Genomic DNA, 27,419 nt, shown 5'->3' with positions numbered 1-27,419 from the left:
TAAGGTCAGGCTTGACAAAGCCCTGGCTGGGATGATTTAACTGGGAATTGGTCCTGCTTCGAGCAGGGGGTTGGACTAGATGACCTTCAGGGGTCCCTTCCAACCCTGATATTCTATGATTCTATGATTAAGTACAGCAGGGAACTGGCTCTCTATAAACTCAGAGGAAAGTAGAGAAAGACTGGACTGGCTCAGTAGAATTTACCCATGGGAAAAGGTCTCCTTGCTCACAAATGATCCCTGCGGGCATGGAATCACTGATGGAGGCTATTGATACCTGGGCCTGGCAACTGGCAGACCAGCGACACTAGAGTCATGGAGCCTGATCGTGCAAACTTTTACACAAAGGTGGGGGGGTGTTCTGGTCTAGTGGGTAGGGCACAGGACTGGGATGCTGCAGAGCCCATTTCTATTCCTGGCTCTGCCACTGACTTGCTGTGTGACCTTGGGTGAGATACACTGCTTCCCTATGTTCCTTCCCACCTGTTGCTGGTCCTATCTATTTAGCCTGTAAGCTCTTTGGGGCAGGGACTGCCTTTCGCTACATGTTTCTACAGCACCTAGCACAATGGGGACCTGACTTTGGTTGGGCCTCTAGGTAGCAGTGTAATACAAATATCAGTAATAGTTACTCTTATGACTAAAGATTAGTCATGTGAGTAATGCTTTGAGGTTGAGTGTGGGAAGGAGGATTAAAGATTAGCAGACACTCTGTGTGAGTGTGCATGAGGGGGGGAGTGCTTGCAGGTCTAGTAATCAACAGCACACACAAAAATCTACATGGATAGACAGATTGAACAACACCGAGTAACTTCCCTAGCGAGCCCTCAACCTTATTTTTATAAAATCTAGTTCATGTGAGCTCTGAAAAATGTTGAGAACCTCTAAATACACTGCGACTTGGATACAGTAAACCAGACAGGTGGAACATCACTTTTTTGACAATACACAGAGTAACAGAATTTCATAAACCACTAGCCACGTTTCATAGGTGATTTGTTCTCTCCTGCGGCCTGTGCATTTACTGTAGTTCAAACGTGAACTGACATATCCACAACACAGTCTCACACCTGGGCACATATTCTCACCCAAGTAAACACTGCTTGAAAATAAAACAGATTTATTCATTGCTTTGCTGAGTCTTTTCACAGGCTAGCTTGCTTACTGGTTTTATAGCTCAATATAAAGGGTTCCATACCTGCCACCAGTTTTTTAATGTCAACTGTTGTCATTCCAAATGAAAGGCATGCAGGAAAGAAACAGGAAGTAAAATTGGCATTTATTAAAATAAAGAATTCAGAAATATATTTTTGATCACATACTTTTCCATGTACTGCAGGAATCTTTTTTTTTTTTCATGTCCTGAAATTTGTTTATACACAGACTCACCATGGGCCTCCACTGTAAATGAAGTGCACTTTAAACTACACTGTGTACGAATCAGTTGGTGAATTTAGCTGAGGTGGGTCATCTGAAAAGGGTTTGCTTTTTCCAAAAAGAATTAAGGGGCCTGATTTTGCAAGCTGCAGAGCGCTTGCAACTCCAACAGAAATCGCCAAGAAATGCAGATTTTCAGCACCTGTAAAAATCAGACCCAAATTCCTGATTCAGCCAAGTCAATGTCTAACTTTGAGTGCATGAATAATCCAATTAGCTTCAATGGGACTAATCATGTACTTAAAGTCTGACACATGCTTAAGCACCTTAGTGAGGTACAGTCCAAATGTATTTTATTTTAAGGATAAAAGTTTGATGGGGAGTCCATTTCCACAGCCCAGTTTCAGGTTTCTCTTTAAAACCAACAAGTGGAAGAACTTAAAATTCCTTTAATACCAAACCAAAATGACTGTTCCTCATTCAAATCACTAGGATGGCATTTGAGAAACAGGGTGTAAAGTAGGAAACAGTCTTTGATTATAGTGAGCTGTTTATTTACTTTGTCAAAAAAAGGCTTAACGTAAAAATAAAAAAATGACCAACAAAGTATGAACCACTTAATTGTAATAAATATACTTGCCTAATTGAGAGTAAGGCGCTGACTGTGTCTCAAAATTGCACCCTATAAAGAGATACTATATTTCACACATCAAAGCTAAGACGTAACAACCAGTCTCACAAAAAATACTTGTAAACACTTACAAAATTATCCATTCGATCCGATCACTTGAGGCCTGATTCATTAAAAGCCAAAGACCATGTTCAAGATTTTCAGAAGTGACTAGTGATTTTGGAAAAAGAACAGGAGGACTTGTGGCACCTTAGAGACTAACAAATTTATTTGAGCGTAAGCTTTCGTGAGCTACAGCTCAGTTCATCGGGAGATGTAGCTCATGAAAGCTTATGCTTAAATAAATTGGTTAGTCTAAGGTGCCACAAGTCCTCCTTTTCTTTTTGCAGATACAGACTAACATGGCTGCTACTCTGAAACTAGTGATTTTGGGTACCCAATTTAGAGACTCCTGGAAGGGGTCTGATTTTCAGAAAGAGCTGAACACTTGCTCTCTGATAATCAGGACCCTTTAAAGTGTCTCTGAGTGGGAACCTAAAAACCAAAAGTACCCAAAAATTGGTGGACGCTTTTGAAGATCCTGGTCTCTATTTTCATAAGAGTCCAATGGATTGTACTGGCCTCTGAAAAAGAGCCTCTAGCAGCAAAAAGAAAACTTTTTCCCCATTCAGTAAATCTCCTTACGCACGGCACATTCAAAAATACTGTCCACAACTTCCTCTGGGGAAAGAAATCAGAACAAGATGGGTAGACAGCATCTGACGTAGAGAGAACTTTCTCCAGCGAGAATATCTAGTTATTCTGCAAAAATAATTTGAAATCTACCCCCCCCCGCACAAAAAAGAGCACGTGGATTAAGGTAGACCGAGCATTTGATCACTTTTCATGTTAACGTAGGTGAGTTTTATGTAGCTACATAACTCTAGTTTAGCTATTGCCATATTTTAAGAATAATTATGCTACAGTGCCTCTCAGAGAGAGCTAAGCGTCATTATACGACATTACACTGAACATTTACTGATGGTATTTGGTACTCATGAAAATTAGAGGCTGATCACTGAGCAGAGCCAGAGTGAGTGTGCACAGGTGCCATGCAACCTCCTTCCATGGTTCCCGTGACATATCCTGGAGCTCCCATGTTCAGCCAGGAGACTGCTCTAACTACTAGCTGCAGACAGCTCCAAAGGGCTGAAACAGGGGATTGCATAGTGTAGAAGTCCACCCCCATCTCCTCTTTTCCCCAGCTTCACTGATTGCCGGGGAGGACGTGGTGTAAAATCCTCCATATTGTCTGCGTGCGAAGGAAGGGTTCTCCTTGCACTGGGGTAATCTGACTAGGGTCATTTACGTCAACTCTACAGCCAGATTCTGCCAGCATCACAGGGCAAAGTGGCTGCACCGCACCAGAGAATTGGGCCCAAATGTATCTATTTTGATAAAGACGCTATTGTAGCTTCATACAAACTGTTCTTCCCATATTAATCCTTAGTGATTTGTCGAGACAAGGGGATATCTTTGCCCCGGGGGGAAAGAAGAACCAGCATGGGAGTGATGCGATCCCATTTTGTCAGACTATGTTAGGGCTGGACTGCTCCGGATGGGCCTGTGACTGGTTTCTATTTGCATGTAAAAAATGGAGGTGTTTTCTCTGTGCCAATGTTTTCCTCTAGCACATTCACACCGGTCCCTCCAGTCAGGGTACATCTTGTGTATTTCTCATTGAACCTCACGCAGCACTTAACTCCTGCTGTGTAAAATGGTGCAATGGTAGCTGAGGCAGTTTTAATGAATCATGCCTTGTGTCCCCTTCCGAAAGGGTTGTTTTTTTCCCCCAAGGTTTCTGGGGTCGACTGTAATACAAATTACCCATCAGCAGGACAAATAAGAACAAAGTGGTCAGATGTGTTTGTAAAAATCCAACTCCTGTCCCCCTTTCCCACCCGCTTCCCAGACCTCAGCCCGTGATCCCGAAGATACACGCTCCACATACAGGTATTAATCAAAGCCGTTACAATAGATCTCAGTACATTGGACACAAAGTCAAAACGTCCAATAACAAAGCATAGTTCAAGCCAGCAGCAGTACAATGAACAACAGAAAAGCACAAAGGAAGAAAGGTTGCTGACAGGGGGTAGGGGCCCCTGTATGTTCTGGCAACGGTCATGCTGCAGCATTCCTCAATCCGAGTTGTGAGATGGAAACAAAATAAAAGGGACCCCACTCTCCCCTTGCTTAACCAGAATAAGTGGGGGGTCACGCCACTGGAGTGACACTGGTTTAAACCTGGCACGATGGGAGAATGAGGCCCTGGGATCTTAGAAATAAGAAATGTGCAAAAAATTGTTCTCCATGATTACGAAACAGCACCAAAGAGATCAGCTATGCCTGCCGCTCCTTGTGCTAGTCGCTGTTCACCGCAAGGCAAAGGAGACTATGGCTGCACTTTGCACAGTGAATCAGCCTAAACTTTTGTCACAACCCACTAAAGCAAGGAATATGGAGGCAGGCAGGGTACCTGGGGGGCTGTGCTTGTAACCAACTGTCCTGCACGCTACTCAGAATTTTATTCATGTTCTTATTTCCTCCCCTCTGCAGAAAAAGAGGCTTTAAATATCAGAGGGCCTGATTTTGCCAGGTGTTGAGCACCCACCACTCAAAGTTAAGTCAGAGGGAGCGGTAGATACTCAGCAGCTTTTAAAAAGGGACTGTACCGTCTTCAGATGAGAAGAGTTGTGGCTATGACCCACTCAATGCCCTGCTTGCTTTTGTGTTTGTTAACATATCTTTTTAAAAAGGTCTGTTGGGTCGAGTCTTAAAAAGAGTTGCAATGAACAAATCTTACAGCAGCAGCTGGCTTTCCTGGAACCTTCCCGTATCTCCCCAGCATTCCCTCAGAGGCTTGTGCTAGGCCTATTCCCGTAATTCCAGCCCGGCTCCTCCCTTGGTCATAACAGCTATCACATAAGGAATTCTGCACTGCACCGGGGCTTGCTAATCAATGCCGTTAAATGACAGCGACAATGGTATTGTTGTTACATAGAAATATACACCACAAAGCTACATCAACCAAATTCCCTTCACTTCGGGAGCAGGCCACTGACAAACAGAATAACGTGTCCCCCTGGCATATGAATGTCATGGGAAAAAAACAAAACAAAACAAAACAAATACTTCAGAGCTGCCCAAAAGCACAGATCAAGAGGAAATGCCAGACGTGCTCGGCTCACCGGCTGAATTCAGAGACTGCAAAGAAGAATGCAAGCTCAGCGGGTGGGACGAGGATCTTAGCTCAAAGTAGGATCTCCCCGAGAAGCTGGGTTGTAGATTAAGTGTGGAGGAGAAAGGACTCATTCTACGGAGCTGAAATCTTTCCAAAGGCACTGGAAAAGGGAGGGTCTGTTCTTCTGACTCTGTGTCTAAACGTAAGATCAATGCAAACCCCACATCAGAAATCTGCGGGCTGACTTCAAACCATTACCGGAGCCGAGCCCCCGGTGCAAAACACAGACACTTTAGCATGCATAGGCTCAGCATGTGTGCTGGGCAGGAGGCCACAGGAAGTTCTGGAGCACAGATATCACTCAATAATACCGTATCATTGACACTGTGACCAGTAAACATATCTGGATCTTCAAAAACATCCTTGTGGAGCTGAAGACAAATCTGATCAGCGTTTCTTAGGCTAAATCCTCTTTGTAGCAAATGCTGGAAGGTGTCACAGTAATGTATCCCACCGCAGGAGATGCACATCTTACCATACCTAAGGCCCAGCAGATGTATTTTAAATGCTATCACATACTCTCTTGTTCATTGTACTCCTCATAGGAAAGGGCATGCTGCGCAGGGTTTGTGTTGGGCTGGTAACCTGTCAATGCAGTTCTGCAAGGCTGATCTAAACTGTGTTACTAAAAGTGCCCTCAAAAACCCACCTTACTCAAAGGTGGTACAGGATGGTGTGTTCAACAACATCAAAAGAGCCATACTGGGTCAGACCAATGGTCCATCTAGCCCAGTATCTGGTCTTCCGACAGGGGCCAATGCCAGGTGCTTCAGAGGGAATGAACAGAACAGGTAATCATCGAGTGAACCATCCCCCGTTGTCCACTCCCAGCTTCCCATCTTGGCTAACAGCCATTGTTGGACCTATCCTCCATGAACGTATCTAGTTCTTTTGTGAACCCCACTATAGTTTTGGTTTTCACAACATCCCCTGGCAATGAGTTCCACAGGTTAAGAGTTTCTGGATAACTCTTTGTATCTATCAACACTGACACCTGATCCTCCCAATAGGAGTTTTGTTAGGAGTTAACCCTGTGATCTGAAGGCCTGATCCAATGGCCACTGGAGCTTCTGGGAGTCCTCCCATTCACTTCAATGGGCAGCGGATCTGTCTCACAGTGACTGCAGGCTACCACGCTGTGTAGGTGAGATTTCATTGTCACACCATGGCAATCCAGGTCTTTTGTGACCACCCTATTCTCAAAGTGCACTGTCATTATCCTCAAAAAGAAAAGGAGTACTTGTGGCACCTTAGAGACTAACCAATTTATTTGAGCATAAGCTTTCGTGAGCTACAGCTCACTTCATCGGATGCATACTGTGGAAACTGCAGAAGACATTATATACACAGAGACCATGAAACAATACCTCCTCCCACCCCACTCTCCTGCTGGTAATAGCTTATCTAAAGTGATCACTCTCCTTACAATGTGTATGATAATCAAGTTGGGCCATTTCCAGCACAAATCCAGGTTTTCTCACCCTCTGCCCCCCCCCCCCCCCCCAAACTCACTCTCCTGCTGGTAATAGCCCATCCAAAGTGACCACTCTCTTTACAATGTGTATGATAATCAAGGTGAGCCATTTCCAGCACAAATCTATCAACTGCATGAAAAATCTTGTACAGATACAGACAGACATCATCTTCCTTTCCAAATGCAAACAGATGGACATCGTACCAAAAGGACTGAAGGTAAAAAATCCATTACAATCTACATACCACACAGACTATGCTGACAGCTTGTGCCACACGCTCTCAAAGAAACTGCGGAACCACCTGATCAACATCCTCTACAGCAAACAGGGAAAGATTAAGAATGAGCTCTCAAAACTGGATACTCTCATAAAGAACCAACCTTCCACACAAACTTCTTTGTGGCTGGAATTTACTAAAACTAGACAAGCCATTTACAACGCACACTTTGCTTCTCTACAAAAGAAAAAGGACACTAAACTTTCTAAACTACTACATGCTACAAGGGGCCACAGCAATGGTTCCCTCAACCCACCCAGCAATATTGTTAACCTATCCAACTATATTCTCAGCCCAGCAGAAGCAGCTGTCCTATCTCGGGGCCTCTCCTTCTGCCCCTCCACCCCCACGAACATGATACAGTTCTGTGGTGACCTAGAATCCTATTTTCGATGTCTCCGACTCAAGGAATATTTCCAAAATAGCTCTGAACAACATACTAATCCACAGAGGCCTCCCTACCAACATTACAAAAAAGGATTCTAGGTGGACTCCTCCTGAAGCTCAAAACAGCAGACTGGACTTCTACACAGAGTGCTTCCGCCGACGTGCACGGGCTGAAATTGTGGAAAAGCAGCATCACTTGCCCCATAACCTCAGCCGTGCAGAACACAATGCCATCCACAGCCTCAGAAACAACTCTGACATCATAATAAAAAAGGCTGACAAAGGAGGTGCTGTTGTCATCATGAATAGGTCGGAATATGAACAAGAGGCTGCTCGGCAGCTCTCCAACACCACTTTCTACAAGCCATGACCCTCTGATCCCACTGAGAGTTACCAAAAGAAACTACAGCATTTGCTCAAGAAACTTCCTGAAAAAGCACAAGATCAAATCCGCACAGACACACCCCTGGAACCCCGACCTGGGATATTCTATCTACTACCCAAGATCCATAAACCTGGAAATCCTGGGCGCCCCATCATCTCAGGCATTGGCACCCTGACAGCAGGATTGTCTGGCTATGTAGACTCCCTCCTGAGGCCCTACGCTACCAGCACTCCCAGCTACCTTCGAGACACCACTGACTTCCTGAGGAAACTACAATCCATCGGTGATCTTCCTGATAACACCATCCTGGCCACTATGGATGTAGAAGCCCTCTACACCAACATTCCACACAAAGATGGACTACAAGCCGTCAGGAACACTATCCCCGATAATGTCAAGGCTAACCTGGTGGCTGAACTTTGTGACTTTGTCCTTACCCATAACTATTTCACATTTGGGGACAATGTATATCTTCAGATCAGCGGCACTGCTATGGGTACCCGCATGGCCCCACAGTATGCCAACATTTTTATGGCTGATTTAGAACAACGCTTCCTCAGCTCTTGTCCCCTAACGCCCCTACTCTACTTGCGCTATATTGATGACATCTTCATCATCTGGACCCATGAAAAAGAAGCCCTTGAGGAATTCCACCATGATTTCAACAATTTCCATCCCACCATCAACCTCAGCCTGGTCCAGTCCACACAAGAGATCCACTTCCTGGACACTACAGTGCTAATAAACAATGGCCACATAAACACCACCCTATACCGGAAACCTACTGACCGCTATTCCTACCTGCATGCCTCCAGCTTTCACCCTGACCACACCACACGATCCATCGTCTACAGCCAAGCTCTGCGATACAACCGCATTTGCTCCAACCCCTCAGACAGAGACTAACACCTACAAGATCTCTATCAAGCATTCTTACAACTACAATACCCACCTGCGGAAGTGAAGAAACAGATTGATAGAGCCAGAAGAGTTCCCAGAAGTTACCTACTACAGGACAGGCCTAACAAAGAAAATAACAGAACGCCACTAGCTGTCACCTTCAGCCCCCAACTAAAACCCCTCCAATGCATTATTAAGGATCTACAACCTATCCTGAAGGATGACCCAACACTTTCACAAATCTTGGAGACCGGCCAGTCCTTGCCTACAGACAGCCCCCCAACCTGAAGCAAATACTCACCAGCAACCACATACCACACAACAGAACCACTAACCCAGGAACTTATCCTTGCAACAAAGCCCGTTGCCAACTGTGCCCACATATCTATTCAGGGGACACCATCACAGGGCCTAATAACATCAGCCACACTATCAGAGGCTCGTTCACCTGCACATCCACCAATGTGATATATGCCATCATGTGCCAGCAATGCCCCTCTGCCATGTACATTGGTCAAACTGGACAGTGTCTACATAAAAGAATAAATGGACACAAATCAGATGTCAAGAATTATAACATTCATAAACCAGTCGGAGAACACTTCAAACTCTCTGGTCACGCAATTACAGTCATGAAGGTCGCTATCTTAAAACAAAAAAACTTCAAATCCAGACTCCAGCGAGAAACTGCTGAATTGGAATTCATTTGCAAATTGGATACTATTAATTTAGGCTTAAATAGAGACTGGGAGTGGCTAAGTCATTATGCAAGGTAGCCTATTTCCCCTTGTTTTTTCCTAACCCCCCCCCAGACGTTCTGGTTAAACTTGGATTTATGCTGGAATGGCCCACCTTGATTTTCATACACATTGTAAGGAGAGTGGTCACTTTGGATAAACTATTACCAGCAGGAGAGTGGGGTGGGAGGAGGTATTGTTTCATGGTCTCTGTGTATATAATGTCTTCTAGCAGTTTCCACAATATGCATCCGATGAAGTGAGCTGTAGCTCACGAAAGCTTATGCTCAAATAAATTGGTTAGTCTCTAAGGTGCCACAAGTACTCCTTTTCTTTTTGCGAATACAGACTAACACAGCTGTTACTCTGAAACCTGTCATTATCCTGATGCCTGCCCTGACAACCTTTCCGTACGTCATAGGCAGGCAGCTGTGAGCAGAAGCTCTCGATGAAGCTGAGAGCATCCCTTGTCTGGTGATTCTGAAAGCTTGTGATACCCATGGGAAACCTAAGCTCCAACCCTTATTCTAGTTTGCTTACCTTTCAGAGGACTTCACGGTAACCTGCTCCACCAGAATGGGCTCCAAGTCATTCAGAGCCAGCATGCAGCAGCCCATCCTAGCACAAAGCCTTACATGATAATTGGGTCTTACGATGGGGCCTGGATGCAGCTTGGTTGAATGAGAATATCGAGCTGACAGAAAAGGCAGAGGGACGCTGGGCGATAGCGGAAGGGAAGGAGGAGATGAGATCTGAGCATAAGGGTCTGCAACATGTACACCTGCCTTGATCTTTTGTGTCTGCCAACCCTACGACAGGGTAACAGCTTTGGAGAAGCCCGCTGTGCTGTCAGACTGCTCTGGCAATCAGTGTCTGGATTAAATTCTGCCCTCACACAGAGTCATGCTGTCACACTTCCGTTAAACCAGATCTAAGGTCTCCATCCCCAGCAATACTGCTCCCTACTGCGGAAGGCAGGTTGCCAGTCAGTCCTGTTGTGTTCTAATCCTCACCTTCTGCACTGCTCAGTGACTCCGAGTTACCTCTTGCCTGGCCTGTCCTTTGCCCTCAGGAAAACCGGCTGTTCATGTGAGGGTCTGCTTGTGTCCTAATCAGATCTGAGCCGTGCACTGGAACCAGGCCATTCTCTAAGGCCTCTCTTGGAAGCCGGTTTCACTGGAGCTCTAAAACTTCTACGAAATCACCTACTCTGGGCACCACAAAGATAAGAAAAGACAGACCGAAAAATAAACCAGGGGGCGGAACCTCATCCAAGGATCTCATCAGCAACCAACGATAGAAAATTAAGTCTGGCTAGTCCACATTTACAGTACCAATGCCCTGTAAACCTGCTAAGGGAGGGTGACATAAATTGTTATCCGAGAACAGACAGGAGACATGTCTGCTTGAATACTTCTTTCTAGGGCTACCCATACAATAACCTGCCACCAACTTGGGGAGATGAAACGATCTCAAGCTATCATGCAGCCGCAATTGCGCTCAGTTCCTTGCTAACAACAGCAGACAAATAGCTGCCATTTTTAGGTCGGATGGTTAAATACAGAGTATGTGGCTCTTCCTGTCTGGGAAACAAAAAGGCGACTTGGAGAATGTTTTTGCTCATCTTGTGGGACTGTCTGCTTAAAATGGCTCTGAGCAATTAACATCCTCATAGCTAGGAGTCCATCCGGCCCTGCTGCAGGCATCTAGCATGACCCTTAAAAGAGCAAATTGTAATCTCTTAAAACGGACAGCAAAATTGCCCTTTCAGACAACCGAGAGCATGTTTATGAGGATTGCCTGTCTGTCAGATTTATGAGGTCCCTACCACCTTGGGAATCTATTGCCTGGGAACAGTCCCATTGGCTTCGAGGAGCTCTCTCACGCGTGTGCTTACAGCTAAGCAGGGGCTGAAGTACGGAGCTGGATCGAGGCCTATGTCTACAGATGCTGTGACACTTGAGCTTATTACCCTTGCCCTGTTCATAGATACTCGAATCCCCGTGGAACCTGCCTTGAAACTCAACATTTTTACTTTACAAAACGCGCCCTACCAATCTCCTGCAGCTTGGACCGTCCTATTCTTCATGCAGGGTGAAAGTGCCCAGAGAGATGCTAACACACCACTACCTCCTCCCCCCGGTGAGGTTTCCCCAGATCGTCCCCTCTGAGCCGCCTGCCCTACTTGCTCCTCACACTGTCTCCCTGGTTAAGGGAGAAAACTTATTTCACTGCTCCTGCGGCTGTACGACAGGTCGTGGTGGGGGCGTGGCACGGCACATGGTTCCCTAGGTCTATTTCAGCGTGCACTGACGTCAACAGAAAGACTCCCCTTGACTTCAGTGGATTTTGGATCAGTCCTTTTATGCCAGAGCTGGAAATCAGTAATTAAACAAATGAACCAGACCTCCAAGTGCCTTCAGCTGAGCAGTTAGTAACGAGTTACTAACGAGATTAACAACGGTAACAGCACGGCCTTGTTCCCAACCATCTTCTTCTCTTTGCGCCTTCCTCTTCTTTTCTTCTCACTTCCCCTCCTACTAAAATGCTCCCGTAGTTTGCGGAGCAGAGCAGAAGGGAAAAGCACTCTGCCAAACCCATGCTCATGCAAATCTGCACTCAGCAGCCCAATTCTGCGGAATAGGCCAGAAATTATACCCCAAACCACTTGTCAGTGCAGCAGGGGTCTGTTCAATGATTCACTCAGATACACTTAAGCTGAATACAGGCACAATTTGTTTCTCTGTTTTGGGCCCAAAGAGCTCTCAGTGCTTCTGAGAGGAGAAAATGCTTTGGGACACATTTAGCTCTTTTTCTTTTTCATTGGAATAACAAAAAAGGAGCCATTCAAGTAAAAAGACTCCAGTGAACAAAAGATCGGTTTCTGAAAGCCTGTCTCCTGGCAAATGCTGGAAAGAAGGCTCCAAGCACAACGCCATTGTGCTGGGACCATCAACAGAATCCTTCTGATGGGCTCCTTTATCTGGGGCCTGCGCCATGTGGACAGGCTTGGACCTTGGATACCAAAATGCAAATATCCACCCAGAGGAAACCTGAGTCATAGGGACTGAGCAGGGGCTCCTGCACATTCCTGACCTGGGCTAGTTAAAGCAGTTAACCCTGGCCACCCCAGTTGTTTTGGTAGACAAATTCCATTCCCCAGGTTTGACTGATTCATGTAACAAGGGTTTTCCCTTTGCCATTGCTTTGGGCAGGAAGCTGAATATCAAAAGCTGCTTATGGGATAAAAATTGGAGAGGAATGGGAGGCCCTGTTGTGTGTTGTAAAGGCCCAATCCAGCTCCCAGTGCTGTCACTGAGAGTCTCTCTCTTGATGGTAATAGGGGGCCTTGACGATCCTTGGTATGTTCTGCACTATTTTCTCTTTCCAAAGTAACAACTACGGGTAGAAACTTCCAAAAGTGGCTAACTGAGTTAGGATCACAAATCCCACTGATTTTCACAGGGAGCTGGGGGTGCAAGAGGTTATGGTACTCTGGCCACACCCTTGCCTGTCCCTGTGCTGGGGAGGGTTGGGACTGGTTGGTGTTAAGCTGCCACAGCGCTCTAAGCCAGCTGGGGGTCCCTCCACACTTGAAAATCTCTGCTTAGGGCAGCTGTCCAGCTTTCTCTTTGGCAGCAGGAGTGGTGCAGAAGAGCCTTGTCGAGGGCCCTAAATGTTCCAACTCTTTTGGAAATGGTTTGTCGTTCTGTACATCCTGTGAGCTCTAGGGGGAATACGGCACTTTTCATGGGCCCCACATTGGTCTGCGCCAACACACAGAGAACTCATGCGGACGCCAGCGGGGGACGCATGGATGGGTCGGAGGCCAAGATATGGCCCATGATTTGTAATGAAAAGGCTTGCTTCTCCAGCCGCTCAGATAAGGAGGAAGAGCAGTCCTTGCTCCAGCTTCTCTCTGCTTTGTCTTCTGAGACATGTCATTACACTTCATCCATCTGTATTGCTGACATACTCAAAAACAGAGGGAAGCATTATGGCTTCCTTCTGAACAATAGGCATCATCTCCTGACGCACGACAAGTCAGAGACGTGAAAATGGCTACATCCGAATCTGATCCTATGCGTCTGTGCTGATGTTTCTGATCACAACACCTTTTTCCTCGGCAACACTCAAAAACCGCAGCTCCTGCGTACGGACAGGCTGTGTTTAAACTGCCTTATGCACCATCAACAGAACGACTAGTTACAGTGGTTTGAGCATTGGCCTGCTAAACCCAGGGTTGTGAGTTCAATCCTTGAGGGGGCCATTTAGGGATCTGGGGCAAAAATTGGGGATTGGTCCTGCTTCGTGCAGGGGGTTGGACTGGATGCCCTCCTGAGGTCCCTTCCAACCCTGATATTCTCTGATTCTGGTTCCAGTATCTCTAGCGCTAATGATAACTGCATGAAGCGGAAGGCGAATGGCTTGGTTTTCTCGAGTCAGGCTAAGCTTGCAGTGCTGGCGGTTAGAGACACCCGGATTTGGCTTGAAAAATGGAGCGATGTGGGTCTGGAAATTATGGAAAGGGAATACCGGTAGGTGTGGAGAACTACAAAGAAAGGGTCACTTTTCTGCTAATAAGTATACTTTAAAGGACTGCAGATGTGCTGGCACTGAGATGACAGCCCTTATCATGAGATTACCACCTGCTGTTTCTAACTCCCAAGTCATTTGTCTAAACTAGCCGTCTGACTCCTGACCTGAATGTCAGAATCAAGCCTATCTTCCAAGATGGATAAATTGCCTGGTGTGACAGATGTATTTAAAGGCAGGAAGAGAAAGGTTTCCCTCTGGTTATGCTTAACAGCAGCATTTAATATTCTAACCAAGGCAGCTGAAGGAGGTGGCTGTAATCAGCTTTGTACATGGAACTGGTGCGGCTTTGCTGTTATATAGAAAGAACCCCAGACGGTCCCACAGTCTCTCTCATCCTTACAGTACACCACAGAGCGCGTCACTAAACACCATACATGACAATCATAGCGCAGCCAAGCACAGTCCTTGGTTTCTCAGCAATTTTTTTTTAATTTAAAGGGAATTAAAGACATTTGAGCTTCATTTTAAAATAATATAACTCCATCCAAGGTGCGAACCTGTCGTCATTCAAATCTTAAACGCTCTTTCTCTGAGTCAGTGCCTGTCATTACATCACCAGCTCTCCTCCCACGAGAGCGCTGTACTTCACTAAATATATTCAGCGAAGGAAAGGCCTGGAAGACAATTGCTGACATTGCTCTGGCCTGCTGACATAACCTTTACTCTTCCTGTCACAGTCACTTGTTTTGCAGTGTTTGGCTTTTTAAATCTGGAGCCATGGAATTACTCCTTGCATCGCAATGCTAAGCGATGTGGATTTTACGGACGCTATGTGCGGGCAGCACTGTCTCTGGTGTATCATTTCACAGTGACATTGCTCAAGCCTCTTACCCTCGGACGTCTGTAGGACCAGGGTCTTGCTGTATTGGCTGACTCCTGTTTTGTTGAAGGCTTTGACGCGAGCACTGTACATGCTGTTGAAGTGCAGACCATCCACAGTGCACATCGTCTCCTTCCCGACGTACACCTCCTAGTTAGCAAACAGAGAGCTGCGTTAGGGTCGGACGCACAGGCTCTGCAGTGCAGACTTCCTAAGAAGATTTGCTGGACAGTGTTTCCACAGCTTGCTCAAACACAGACATGCAAGTAATGCACTTTTTGGTCATGCTATGCTGTCTGCCACAAGGCAAGAGATGGAGGAGATTCACCAGCGCGGGATAGCACAACACGATAAGACTGGGTCTAGATAAAATGATCCTATGGGTTGCCACTGGAGCTCTGACAAACCTACCAGGTAAAACCAGTTGCTGTACAGTAAGGCCATTGCTGTTCATGTTGGACCAAATCCTGAAATCCTTCCTCAAGCAAAACTCCCAGAGAAGTCCAGGGGAGTTTTGCCTGAGTGAAGAAAGATTATAAACTCAATGAAGTTCTGTAATCGGAAACTTGCACCTAGACGCTACTTCCTTGTAAACTCAGGTGGCAGGATGAATGCTTTACTGAACATACGTAAGAACGGCCACATTGGGTCAGAACAAAGGTCCATCTGACCCAGTGTCCTGTCTTCCGACAGCGGTCAATGCCAGGAGCCCCAGAGGGAATGAACAGAAGAGGTCATCATCAAGTGATCCATCCCCTGTCGCCCATTCCCAGCTTCTGGCAAACAGAGGCTACTGAAAGATAGGATTATGCCACAGATCCATGGCCAATTCACCAATGTGTTATTTTGATGCCAGTGTAACTCGGTTCAGATGAACAGAGTCACAATGGCCTAATGCTGGAGTGACCAGCTATGTATCAAGCCCACAGACTACTAAATCCTCGCACACGTCAGTTACAGTATTTGCTTTTAATCACAGGGGATGTGATTTAAGCTCCTGCCTGCTTTCGTTTGTGTTGCTGGGGAAGGGTTTTTCTTGGTTTCCTTGGGAAATATCCTCCACTCTCTCCTTTCTTCCAGGAATCCTTTGTGTATCTCTGCTGGGAGTAACAGACTGGAGTAGCGTGCGTCTGTTTAAACAGTCTCTGCTTAAATATGGACGTCTTGTTTTCAAGGTATTGCACATTTCACCAGGACTTTTGGGCCTAACTGACCCATGAGACTCCTTTGGGAAAAGTCCCATGGACAAAGAACACAAAATTCTGCTCTATATCTTTTCCCTCAGTCTTGAGCAGATTAATTAAATTAGGCACCATTGCTGGTAGTTACGTAAATTGCAGCTCTGCTCAGGTACCGTGTTACCTGTTAGCACTCAGTAGTTAGCAGTGCAATTTGAGCTGTGAACTCATTTTACTGAGCAAAGGTAATAAAAAGTGAAATACACCTGGCACTGGGTTACAGAAAATGCTTCAGAGCTGTGTTCTAATGCTCTTACAGAAACGCGGGGTTTATTACTGCCTCACTTAACATACTGGGTTCCCACTTTATCATCTTATCACTGTCGAACAGGACACTCATTTGATGTGATTATTAGAAAACGAACTGCCACTGAACAGCTTAATCACTTTGAGTGCCCTGGCATGTGGGTCAACCCCGACCATAAACACTTCAGCTCACTTTTACATCAATTTGTTCTCAGTCTTTAATGATTTCATAGAATCTGGCTGTTTGGATTTAACGCACCGTCTAACCTAATGATTGGTAAATTAGAGAAAAGCCAAACCCAGAACTTCCAGGGGCGGGGGGCCAAATCCCTGAATTCAAACTCTTCCCTTCTGGCTTGGGGTCCAACTCAGAACAACTCCGGAGGTGCATACCTTTTGGTTTCAGTTTGGATAAGACCAATCTCATCCATTGTACTGGAGCCAAAATCTCTAAACTCACCATTCCCATCTTCCCCTGCCCCCCCCCAAAATAACCCCAGCTAGTGATGCTCTCCCACATCACAGAGATGTTCATGAGAGTTAACTCTTTAGTGAGTGTCAAGTGCTTCGAAATCCCCAGATAGAAAAGCAAAATATTATTCGCTGCAGCACATAAACAGGTCAGATCTGTTTTTGGTAGACTCTGACACGCCTCACGGACAGAATGCTTGGCTATACATTGATTTGCACTTCTGCATATGTGGTAATGGCTGAGATACTGGCGTGAGGAGAAACAGCAGCTGCATCTCCGAGCACAAGTGGATAACACAACAGATCTGGTCGGCCATGTCAGGAGCAAAGCTTTAAGGACTCAGGCAAACCCATTATTCTTTATTGTTGCAACTGCGATTGAAAACCCAGAATTGCTCTGACTGGGAGTAATAATGCTTGAGACAGTCCAGATTGCCAAGTCATCTGTCAAATAAACTATGTGATAAGATTTGAATTTTGTATCGTAAATGGCTTCTGAAGATGTGACCCCAGGGTTTGGAATCCACTTAGAGATTTGATTGGCTGGTGATGCTTTTCTTCTGGATAATCTCCACTGTTATCTGAAAGATCCTACGACTTAATGAACAGCTGTGCCATAGGGGAGGCAAAGCTGATTCTAAACCGCCTTTTGCCTTCCACTATCCTAAGCCACCTTTTGCCTCCCACTATCAAACGAACCCCCGTCACAAGTTAGAGCAGCCTGAGGAGTGCTCTAATCTCTGTCAGCTGGAGCAGTCTTTCATGACGACACCAAGCTGGGAGGGGTTGCAAGCACTTTGGAGGATAGGTTCAAAATTCAAAATGACCTTGACAGATTGGAGAACTGGTCTGAATTCAACAAGATGGAATTCAACAGAGACAAGTGCAAAGTACTTCACGTAGGAAGGAAAAATCAAACGCACAACTACAAAACGGGGAACAACTGGCTTGGAGGTAGTACTGCTGGAAAGGACCTGGGGGTTACAGTGGATCACAAGTTGAATACGAGTCAACAGTGTGATGCAGTTGCAAAAAAGGCTAGTATCATTCTGGGGTGTATTAACAGGAGTGTTGTATGTAAGACAGAGGAGGTAACGGTCTCAAGCTGCTTGGTGCTGGTGAGGATCCAGCTGCAGTACTGTGTTCAATTCTGGGCACCACCACTGAGGAAGGATGTGGACAAATAGGAGAGAGTCCAGAAAAGAGCCACAAAAATCATAAAGGTTTAGAAAACCTGACCTGTGAAGAAAGGTTAAAAAAACAGGGCCTGTTTAGTCCTGAGAAAAGATTGGGGGGGGGGGGGGAACACCTGATAACAGTCTTCCAATATGCTGACCATTATAAAGAGGATGGTGATCAGTTGTTCTCCATGTCCGCTGAAGGTAGGACAAAAAATCATGGGCTTAATCTGCAGCAAGGGAGATTCAGATAAGATATTAGGAAAAACGTTCTAACTGTAAGGGCCGTTAAACTCTGGAATAGGCTTCCAAGGGAGGTCATGGAGAAAGGCCTCAGTGGGGGACCTGTAGCTAAGCACCCCCTTAGCACGACTGGGATCACGACTAGTGATCATCCAGTCTTCATCCTTCATCACCTTGTGCACTGGTGAGCAAGGGCACGGCCCCATGAGGGATGTGACTTCACCCACGCTTGAGCCCTGCAGCCCCTTGCAAGGACCTGCAGGCTCCAGCCCTATCGGAATACATGAGCTGGTTTTAAAGCACTAGGTCACTATGTGGCTGGTGGTGCGTGACTTCTGGGATCAGGGTCACTTTATGGAGGCAGCCCTCTCAGCACTGGGAGAAAGGAGGTGGAGAACTTGGCGCGGCTCGGCATGCAGAGACCCTGTCCGATTCTGGAGTGGACTCGAGGCAGCCATGCCCAGTCCTGCTTGATTGGAAGGAACAGGAGGCTTTGACAGTGAGGCAGCTAAAGTAAAAAACTCGGTGGTCTTGAGGCTTTGAGAGTCCTCTAGAGAGGACACTGAATAGCTGAGTTTAATTGTCCTCCAGTCACATTGTGAATACGTTTACTCCTGAAGGCATTCTGGGCAAAAAAATTAAAAAATTCTGAGCCAAAAAATTAAAAATTCTGTGCACAATATTTTAAAATTCTGCAAGTTTTATTTGTTAATAAATAAATGCAGAGGCTCCAGCATGGCAGTGGGGAACACAGGCCACTGGCTGCACTGCGGTAGGAGATCGCCTTGCAGCCTGCCTGCCCACCCCCAGGACACGGACTCAGCAGTGAGGCTGCACCCGACCCTGACACAGCAGGGCCTGGGCCTGCCCCAGAAATACCCTGGGGCTCTGCCCCTCTGCACCAGGTGTGGGGCAAGCAGGCTCAACCAGGCAGGATCCAAGTGTGGAGGGGCTCAGTGTGGGGGGATCCAGGTGTAGGGTGAGAGGATTCTGTGTGGGACAACCTGGGTGCGGGCAGCTCAGTGCGGGGGTCTAGGTGTGAGGGGGATCTGGATGTGCAGAGGCTCATTTTGGGGGGCGGGGTTCCAGGTGCAGGGGTAATGGGACTCTGCAGGGGCTTCCAGGTGAAGGTGGCTGGGGTTCAGTGGAAGGGTCTGGGGGTCTCAGTTGGGGGTTCGGGTACTGGGGAAGTGGGGCTTGGTGGAGTGGGGATCTGGGTGCAGCTAGTTGGGGGTTAGTGGTGTGGGGGCTCGGGGTGGTGCAGGGGATGGGGGGTTAAGTGCTGGGAGCTCAGTGAGGGGTGGTCTGGGTGCAGGGGTGGAGGTCCAGAGGCAGGGGGTCTGGATGCAAGGGGGCTCCAGATGTAGGGGCTGAGGTTCAGTGGGGTGGGGTTCAGGTACAGAGGGCTAGGGTGGTTCTGGATGTAGTGGGTGAGGCTTGGCAGGGGTGTCTGGCTATGGAAGATCCAGATGCACGGGGTTGGGTGGATGGGGGAGCATCTCATCTACAGTGACCCCTCCCCCCCACAGCTGAGGAGCAATGGGGGCAGGAAGCAGGGGAGGATGCTGAGCTCCTTGCAGCTGGGGGAGGTTTCTTGGGGTGGGTCTGACACAGCCCCAGCCACTCCTTGCAGGAGAAGAGGAAGTCCCATCCTGTCCTGCCTCCAGCCCTGCTGAAACTAGTACCTGATCCCAGCTCAGGATAGGAGCCACTGGCTGGGGTGTCCCCAGCCCCTTGGTGATTTACCGCTCTGCCAGCTGCCTGAAACAATGTCCCTGCTCTGCTAGGGAGTGGTGCGGGACTGCTCTTGCAGCTTCCCTTTGCTTCCCTGTCAGAAAGACATTTTTCTGCAGGAAAGCAAAGAAATCTGCAGGGGACATGAACTCTGCACACACGCAGTGGCGCAGAATTCCCCCAAAAGTAATACATCTGTGGGATTCTGAAACAAAAGGCGATTTCCTTTTACTTCCTGGCCCCAGCTAGAAAGCTTTATTCCCTGCACCTTTCTCTCATTAAACTCAATACATCCCCTCTGTCAACTGCCCAGTTTCTGCTCTGGATCTCGCCTGGCTGTGTCATGTGCAGCTGGAGTTCAGGAAACACGGTGGGCTGCTCTCTCCTGCCTGCTTTGAATGGTGATGAATATGCTAGAGAATAATTATGAGCATGTCGGATCAGAGAAAAATCACATTTTAATTGTATAATTACAGCAATTTAAAAGTCCCCAAGCCTTAAACGCCTCTGATTGCCTGAAGTATAGCAAACCGCAATCCTCCATGGGAATTAGCAGCCTTTGCAAGAGATGTTTGGCAGCCTACTTTAAGCTGTTCAAAAATTGCTTTAAAATGAGTTCTTCTCATTTCCAAAGCATGCTGATCATCAAGGCAGATATTATCCAACAACAACAAAATACTCTGCCCTGCAGCCTCAGTTCACCTGACCTCCCAAATACCATTATTTGACGTTAGTGGGACGGAAGGATGAAGAGTTTGGAGAAGTTCTCAATCACTCATTATAAGGGTTAGGCATAAGCATCACCTGATTCTGCAGCCATTATGCGAGTAATCTTCCTGCTCATGTGAGTAGGAGCTGCAGGCTTCAGCCTTAAGTGAACTTCCACTCTCCTATCTACCCCCAGTAAACAAACTACACACACACCTGGGGCCAAATTCTGCGCTCGACGACAATGGGAAATAAAGTGAGTCAGACTGAACAGCGTAACCAGGGGCAGAATTTTGTGAGTATTTGCAGTGCAAATGCGTTTGGAAGTGGATTTGAAAACAAGAAAAAAATCCACCGGCAGTTTGGAAATATTTTCGCATAGATAAAAAAGGCAGGAATGCAAACTGATTAAAAAAAATTGAAGACCAATCCTTAGGTTCAGCCACCTCTGTGCTCCCCTGATCCCACGATTGGCTATTGGGATATTGCCCCTATGTGTAACTTAAATTTTTCAGCCACAGGAGGGCTCCTTCCAAGTGAAGGAGAGAATGAGATACAATGTCTGAAATGAAAAGTGGAGAGAGAGAGAGAGAGAGAGAAAAGGAGTACTTGTGGCACCTTAGAGACTAACCAATTTATTTGAGAGAGAGTTTCTCCAAGAGGGAACCTGATGTATGTGGTCATGGCTAAAGACTAACCGCTTAACTGTCTAACAATGAAAGTTACCAGGGAAGCCATTTCCCTGCAGGGTCCTGCTATCACTACTGTATCTTTGCAGGAGTGACTCTCATGTAGAATTGGTAGGCCCTGTGTAATAATCTATCCTGAGCCACTGCTACAGAACAACTGTGCGGTGTCTTCCATCATGGCAAGCACTCTTTGGCTGATAGTTTCAACAATCTCTGAACTGGTGTCTACAGTCGACTGTTGTGAGACCACTTCACTTCCCCCTGCAAGGTTAGCAGCTGGGTTTTCAATCCACAGCCTTTTAAGGCCAGAAAGGAACATTCTGGCTATCTGGTCTGATCTCCTGGGTCACACAGGCCACAGACTATCACCTGCATCAAGTCCCTCACAATAAGAGTATTCACTGGAATAAAAACCAGACTGAAGCTGTTGACAAAAAGTGAAAGATTCAGTTCACATCCGGGAGAAGCTTTTACTGCATAGAAATAAACAACATACGAACTCTTCTAAAAAACAATACAAAACTGGCCTGATGCCCCACTGCTGTGCGCCTCGTGGGATCATTTACACCTGTGTAACCTGAGTGAAAACAGTACATGAGACTTAAGATTTCTCTGATTCTACAAGGCAGTGGCAGGCTCTCCAGCCCAGTGCATCTCTGCAGAATAGAAGCCTGCTTCTTGTCTATCCGAAATGCTCCTGTGTGGCCACTCATCACTGGCATGTTCTTCCACGTAAGGCACGTTTTATCAGTGGAACAGGTGCTCTCAATACCTACCCTGAACTGACCACCGTTCCCATCATCCAGCTCTAGAATATATCCTTCCACCTGCACGGTCGACAAAGGGGGCTGTTTCCAGGACAACGTGGCGCTGTTGTTGTGGGTGCAACACTCTTCTAGCTGTAGGATTGGGGGTGCCGGCACTGGAGAGGAAGCTAAACAAAAATTAGTGTAACCCTGGCTTCTACGACCACAGTGGACATCCGGCGTAGCAAGCGCATTCAAATAGCATGTAAACTCATGCACACTTTCGCCAGTATATGGAGGCCACGTTTACAAGCTTGTTACCTAGTCTGCATTTCTCAATGGATTTAAGGTAAAATCTCATGGGACTGAGGCACAGAGGAACAAGAAGGGACTGGGTTTTCTCACTTACTTCCCGTGAGCAGCTTTGCAGAATTTGGGTTTTCATCAGCTTGTCAATGTGAAATTTTACCGGGGCTACTTCATTTTCTCTTACATTTGCTTTCGAATAAATTTTGCATGAGTGTGCAAACATAGCACCACACCCCCAGGTGTGAGAGCGAGGCTCCCATACATAAGCCTCCCATCACAACGGCATAATCAAGGACCAGGAAGGTCATAGGAGCACCTTCCCGATGTACTGTGAGAGTCTGGCTTCAGAGGGACAGGCATTATCATTCCCGGATGAGAACACGGCCACTGGTTGCAGCATCAGGGGAAAGAGTGGGTCTAATTCACCTCTTTGTTACCCCAGGTTTCCGCCATGCAAGTTCATTGCAATCAAAAGAGTTACAGCAGTGTATCAATAGAATAGCAGATGGGTGAGTCGGGATCACGGCTTTTGCGATGACTTGTGGCTCGAGGTGCACCTGATCTTCCTCACGGTGGGTCATGAAGGAGCAGTAATTCGGGGGCTGGGGGGAGCGGGTCGCTGTGATAGGTACGGTGAGCCACATATAACAAGAGATAAATATGTTTTCAATAGTGCTAATTCAGTGCAAGTAAATGTTCTGGGTGGACATCGCTGTTGACCAAAGTTGGCCAAGGATCTTCAAAAGGGGTACAGTGAATTTCACCACAAAATCTTGCGACTGTACCTCAGCCAACCCACAGTCACCATTCCAGAAGTGAACATAGTATGGACTCCATGGGTACGTCTACACAGCAGCTAAACACCCACAGGTGGCCCAGGTCAGCTGACTCGGGCGCACAGGGCTTTGGCTGTAAAATTACTGTGTAGATGTTCGGGCTTGGGCTGTAGCTCGAGCTCTAGGGCCCTGCAAGGGGGAAGGTCCCAGAGCCCGGGCTCCAGCCCAAATCCCAACATCAACACTGCCGTTTTACAACCCCGCAGCCCGAGTCAGCTGACCCCGGCCAGCCGCGGCTGTGCTGCAGGTCTATTGTTCCAGTGTAGACATACCCCAGGGGGCATTCATGGCTGGGCTTCTTTGCTGACTCACTCAAGCAAATTGCCAGAGTCAGTTGTAGGGGTGGGTTTTGTCAGTGCTCATGTCCATTAGGAAGTGTACTGAAACCATAGCAACAAATTCATTTCACGGAGGCCGCCAAACAGGGACCAGCCGGTAACTACTTTCAGTCTCCAGTCTTTGTTGGGTTAGAACCAGTGATGGAGAGGAAAAAGGCTGAATAGTCCATAGCCAAACCTCCGTGTGTGCTCCTGCCCAAGACAAAAAGTCATTTCATGGTATTTTCTGCTCCAGCAGGAGCATTAGCTCATCTGCAATAAACAAAAAGTAAAAGAAGGAGGTCTGCTCCTGCTCTACAAAAGACTTGGAGGAGACTCCACAGGGAAAGGGGACCCGCTTTCATAGCTGACCCCACAGTGATACTTAACCTCTCTACTGAAACATTTACTACCAAGGGGGAAAAACCCTACCCATTTCCTTAGTCCAGACTTAATCATAGAATCATAGAATATCAGGGTTGGAAGGGACCCCAGAAGGTCACCTAGTCCAACCCCCTGCTCGAAGCAGGACCAATTCCCAGTTAAATCATCCCAGCCAGGGCTTTGTCAAGCCTGACCTTAAAAACCTCTAAGGAAGGAGATTCTACCACCTCCCTCTCGTAACTTCACATATTCCAGCCCCGTTCCCTATCTATATAGCACTTGCCAGCTTGCACGACAGGAGAGAAATGATATGTATTACAATCCAGTCTGCTAGGGGAAGAAGAGACGGAATTACTTTTAATGATTCGACACATATAGCTGAGCTGCATCAAAACTTCTTGAGCAGAAGTCGCAGAGGGTCACCTGGGGAATTAGTGCCAGACGGGAGTGATGTGTGGGCATCACGGCACCGGCAGGTTTTAAGGAGGGACAAGTGCCTTGTTCGGTATAATTCAGTGGGTAGGTCAGACACCTGTAACATGTAAACTGTGGCTATGCCAGCACTGGGAGCAGGGACTGCCTGCTCTGCTGAGGGTGAAGGGAGGCTTTGCGTATGGGGCAATCCTGGTGCCAGGGGTTTGAGAGATTCTTGGCAAGTTTTGTCCAAACTGGGCCCACAGGGCCTGGGTGGCTGAATTCCCTCAACAGCAGAACGAATCTCGTTCTCCGACAGCCTGGTGGCAGACCAGATCTTCAGCTTCCGACACACCTAAAACGCACAGCCCTGTGCTTCCCCGTCTCACAGGGTCCCCAGAGCCACAGGCCGACAACAGTGCTGCGAGCCGGCACCGTTTAAAGGCACATCCCAGCAAAGCAGCAACTTGGCCGCCTTTCTGGCGGGGTCTTTCTGCTTCACGGCTTCCCCCCGTCCCCAGATTTTCTCGCCTTTTCAGTCTTAAAAGAAGGGAACAGGAAAAGCACAACACAGGCGTAAAGGGGAGGAGAATGGGAGGTGGCAGGTGGGGAAGGGAGATGGGGCAGTGTGCAAAGGAAAAGGTATGAACACCGGAAGAGAAAAGCCACATGCTGATACACTGGAGGAACCCTCAGCTGTCCTGTTAATGGCCCCACACGAGCAGCACCAGGAGGCCAGATCACAAGCCACGGACCATATCTGGGAGACCTAAGCCATGTGGCTCATGTCTGGGGCAGCCTCCCCGGGGTTATCACGATTTGTCTCGGGGGGTTTCCCCGGTGCACTGTGCAAACAGGCTTTTCTCCAGTAGCTGTGAGACGTTGTCCTTTCCCAGCAGTGTGCTCCCTATGGCTCCAGTGTGACAGCTGTCCTGCGTGTTCCCTTCCATTCCTCAAGTCTGATCTGCCCCCCCTCTATACCCAGTATCTCAGCTCAAGACCTTCCCCCACATCGGTGCCTTTAGGGCAGGAGCTGCTCTCTGGGCTGCGAGCAGCTGGCGCTGGTTCGTCACCTCCTGGCTCAGCAGGTTTGTGATCTGAAGAACTGAAATGGCACTTCCTCCCCGCGGGTGGGCAATGCGCCCCTGGTCCCACCGCCGCAGAGGGTGCAACTGCGCTGTCAGCAGGCTACGTGGCGGAGCATGTACGCCAGCCGTTACGGCTGCATCATCATCATCAGATTGGAAATCAGCCTGTTTACGTCCATATCCTATGTGCCTCTGGGGGGTCTTTCTACGCGGCAGGCTGAGCACTAGGTCATGTATTCCATCCACCTACGAGCTTGTCTATACAGTAATGCCTCACTTAACGCCCTCCCGCGCAACGTTGTTTTGATGTTACGTCCCTGCTCCATTAGGGAACAGGCTCGTTTAAAGTTGTCCAACGCTCCCTTATAACGTCGTTTGGCTGCCTGCTCTGTCCACTGCTTGCAGGATTCTGTGGAAGAGCAGCGACTTTAGAAGGGAGCATTGCACAACGTCCTCTTCTCAGCCTCCTCCCCCTCCCTCCCAGCGCTTCCCCCGCTGCCAAACTGCTGTTTGGCGGCGCTTAGGACTTTCTGGGAGGGAGGGGGAGGAGCGGGGAAGCGTCGCAGTTGGGGAAGGAGGCAGCGAGGCGGGGGGAGCTTTGCTGCCGGTGGGTGCAGAGCACCTGTTAATTTTTCACCGTCAACCAGCACCGAACTCTGCCAGCATTCAGGAGGTTGGAGGGGAGGGGGGAAGAGCTCCACAAACATCATTGATGAGTATAGTATTAAATGGTTTGTTTAAAACTTGTACCTGTATTAAATTGCTTGTTTAAAATTGTTTAAAACTTATACTGTTTATGTATATAATGCCTTTTGTCTGGCAAAAACAATTTCCTTGGAACTTAACCCCACCATTTACATGAAATCTTATGGGAAAATTGGATTCGTTTAACATTGTTTTGCTTAAAGTTGCATTTTTCAGGAACATAACTGCAATGTTAAGTGAGGAATTACTGTATAGGAGACTCTGCTGTACCCTCCCCGGGGCGAAGTGCACTCCCACTCACTCGCCTCATTCCTTCCGTGCCCTTTCTTGGCCTGTCCCTCCCTCTCCAAGCTTGCTGGGTAGGGTCCCAGCATGTGCCGCCATTTCCTTCCATTATTACTTAGCTCCGAAAGGAAGGGGAGGGGCTCAATCATCTTACACCCAATATCAGAGCTCCAGAATACGGCCATGCGGGGCTACATCGAACATGTCTGCAAAGGGAGAAGAATAAGGCCCTGCCCCTCCAAACCGAGTATTGGGGGGAGGGATAGCTCAGTGGTTTGAGCATTGGCCTGCTAAACCCAGAATTGTGAGTTCAATCCTTGAGGGGGCCATTTAGGGATCTGAGGCAAAAAAAAAAAAAAAAAAATTGGGGATTGGCCCTGCTTTGAGCAGGGGGTTGGACTAGATGATCTCCTGAGGTCCCTTCCAACTCTGATATTCTGTTCTATTCTAAGTCGTGGGAACAGGGCAGCAGGTGTGCACCCGCTGCTCGTAGTGCTCAGGTGGGGCAGAGCTGTACCCCTTACCCCCCCACGCCAGCCAGCCGAGCGGGAGCATGCCGCATGCTTCTAAAGACGGAAGCAATTTACTCCTCCCCAGCACAATCCTGGGGCAGCAGCGGGATTGTAGCTCTGAGGGGAACCTCTGAGGCCCAGGGCCTCCCCACAGGTTGGTGCAGTTTGTGCAGCACCTATTGCTCAGGCCCACGGCGTTCCTGGCCCACGTCGGGAAATGGTCTTCATTGAGTGGTTGCCCAGTTATGTGATTCTGGTGAATTCCGTGTATTCTTAATGCAAAGGGAAAGGGAAAGGCAGCTAAGCCAGTGGCAGACTTGCTTTTGCTAATTAAAAACAAACCCCTTAGGCTAAATTATTAATACAAGGGAGGAAGGAGACTTCCCACGGCCTGCAAGATTTGTGTGCAAGCTGCAGAGAAAGTTCAGCCCTGACTGGGTTTGACCAG

General features: G+C 47.6%; 1 protein-coding gene across 14 annotated transcripts in view; it reads right to left on the bottom strand.

The window, feature by feature from the left end:
- The window catches only part of TRIM9 (tripartite motif containing 9), a 131,090-nt gene that overhangs the window by 8,977 nt on the left and 94,694 nt on the right, over positions 1–27,419 (bottom strand). For 3 of the 14 annotated variants that reach the window (XM_075130006.1, XM_075130010.1, XM_075130008.1), the window contains exons 6-7: positions 22,152–22,309; positions 14,880–15,018 (exon numbers count right to left, since the gene is read on the bottom strand). In XM_075130006.1, coding sequence (XP_074986107.1) covers positions 14,880–15,018; positions 22,152–22,309 — 297 coding nt within the window. Of the gene's footprint in view, positions 1–1,198; positions 1,223–2,017; positions 2,060–5,235; positions 5,425–14,879; positions 15,019–22,151; positions 22,310–27,419 lie in introns of all 14 variants that reach the window. The other 11 variants (XM_075129998.1, XM_075130000.1, XM_075129999.1 and 8 more) reach the window with 6 other exon arrangements.

The sequence above is a fragment of the Caretta caretta genome, chromosome 6, assembly GCF_965140235.1.
Source record: "Caretta caretta isolate rCarCar2 chromosome 6, rCarCar1.hap1, whole genome shotgun sequence".
Taxonomy (NCBI): Eukaryota; Metazoa; Chordata; order Testudines; family Cheloniidae; genus Caretta; species Caretta caretta.
This window is presented reverse-complemented; position numbering and strand designations above follow the sequence as displayed.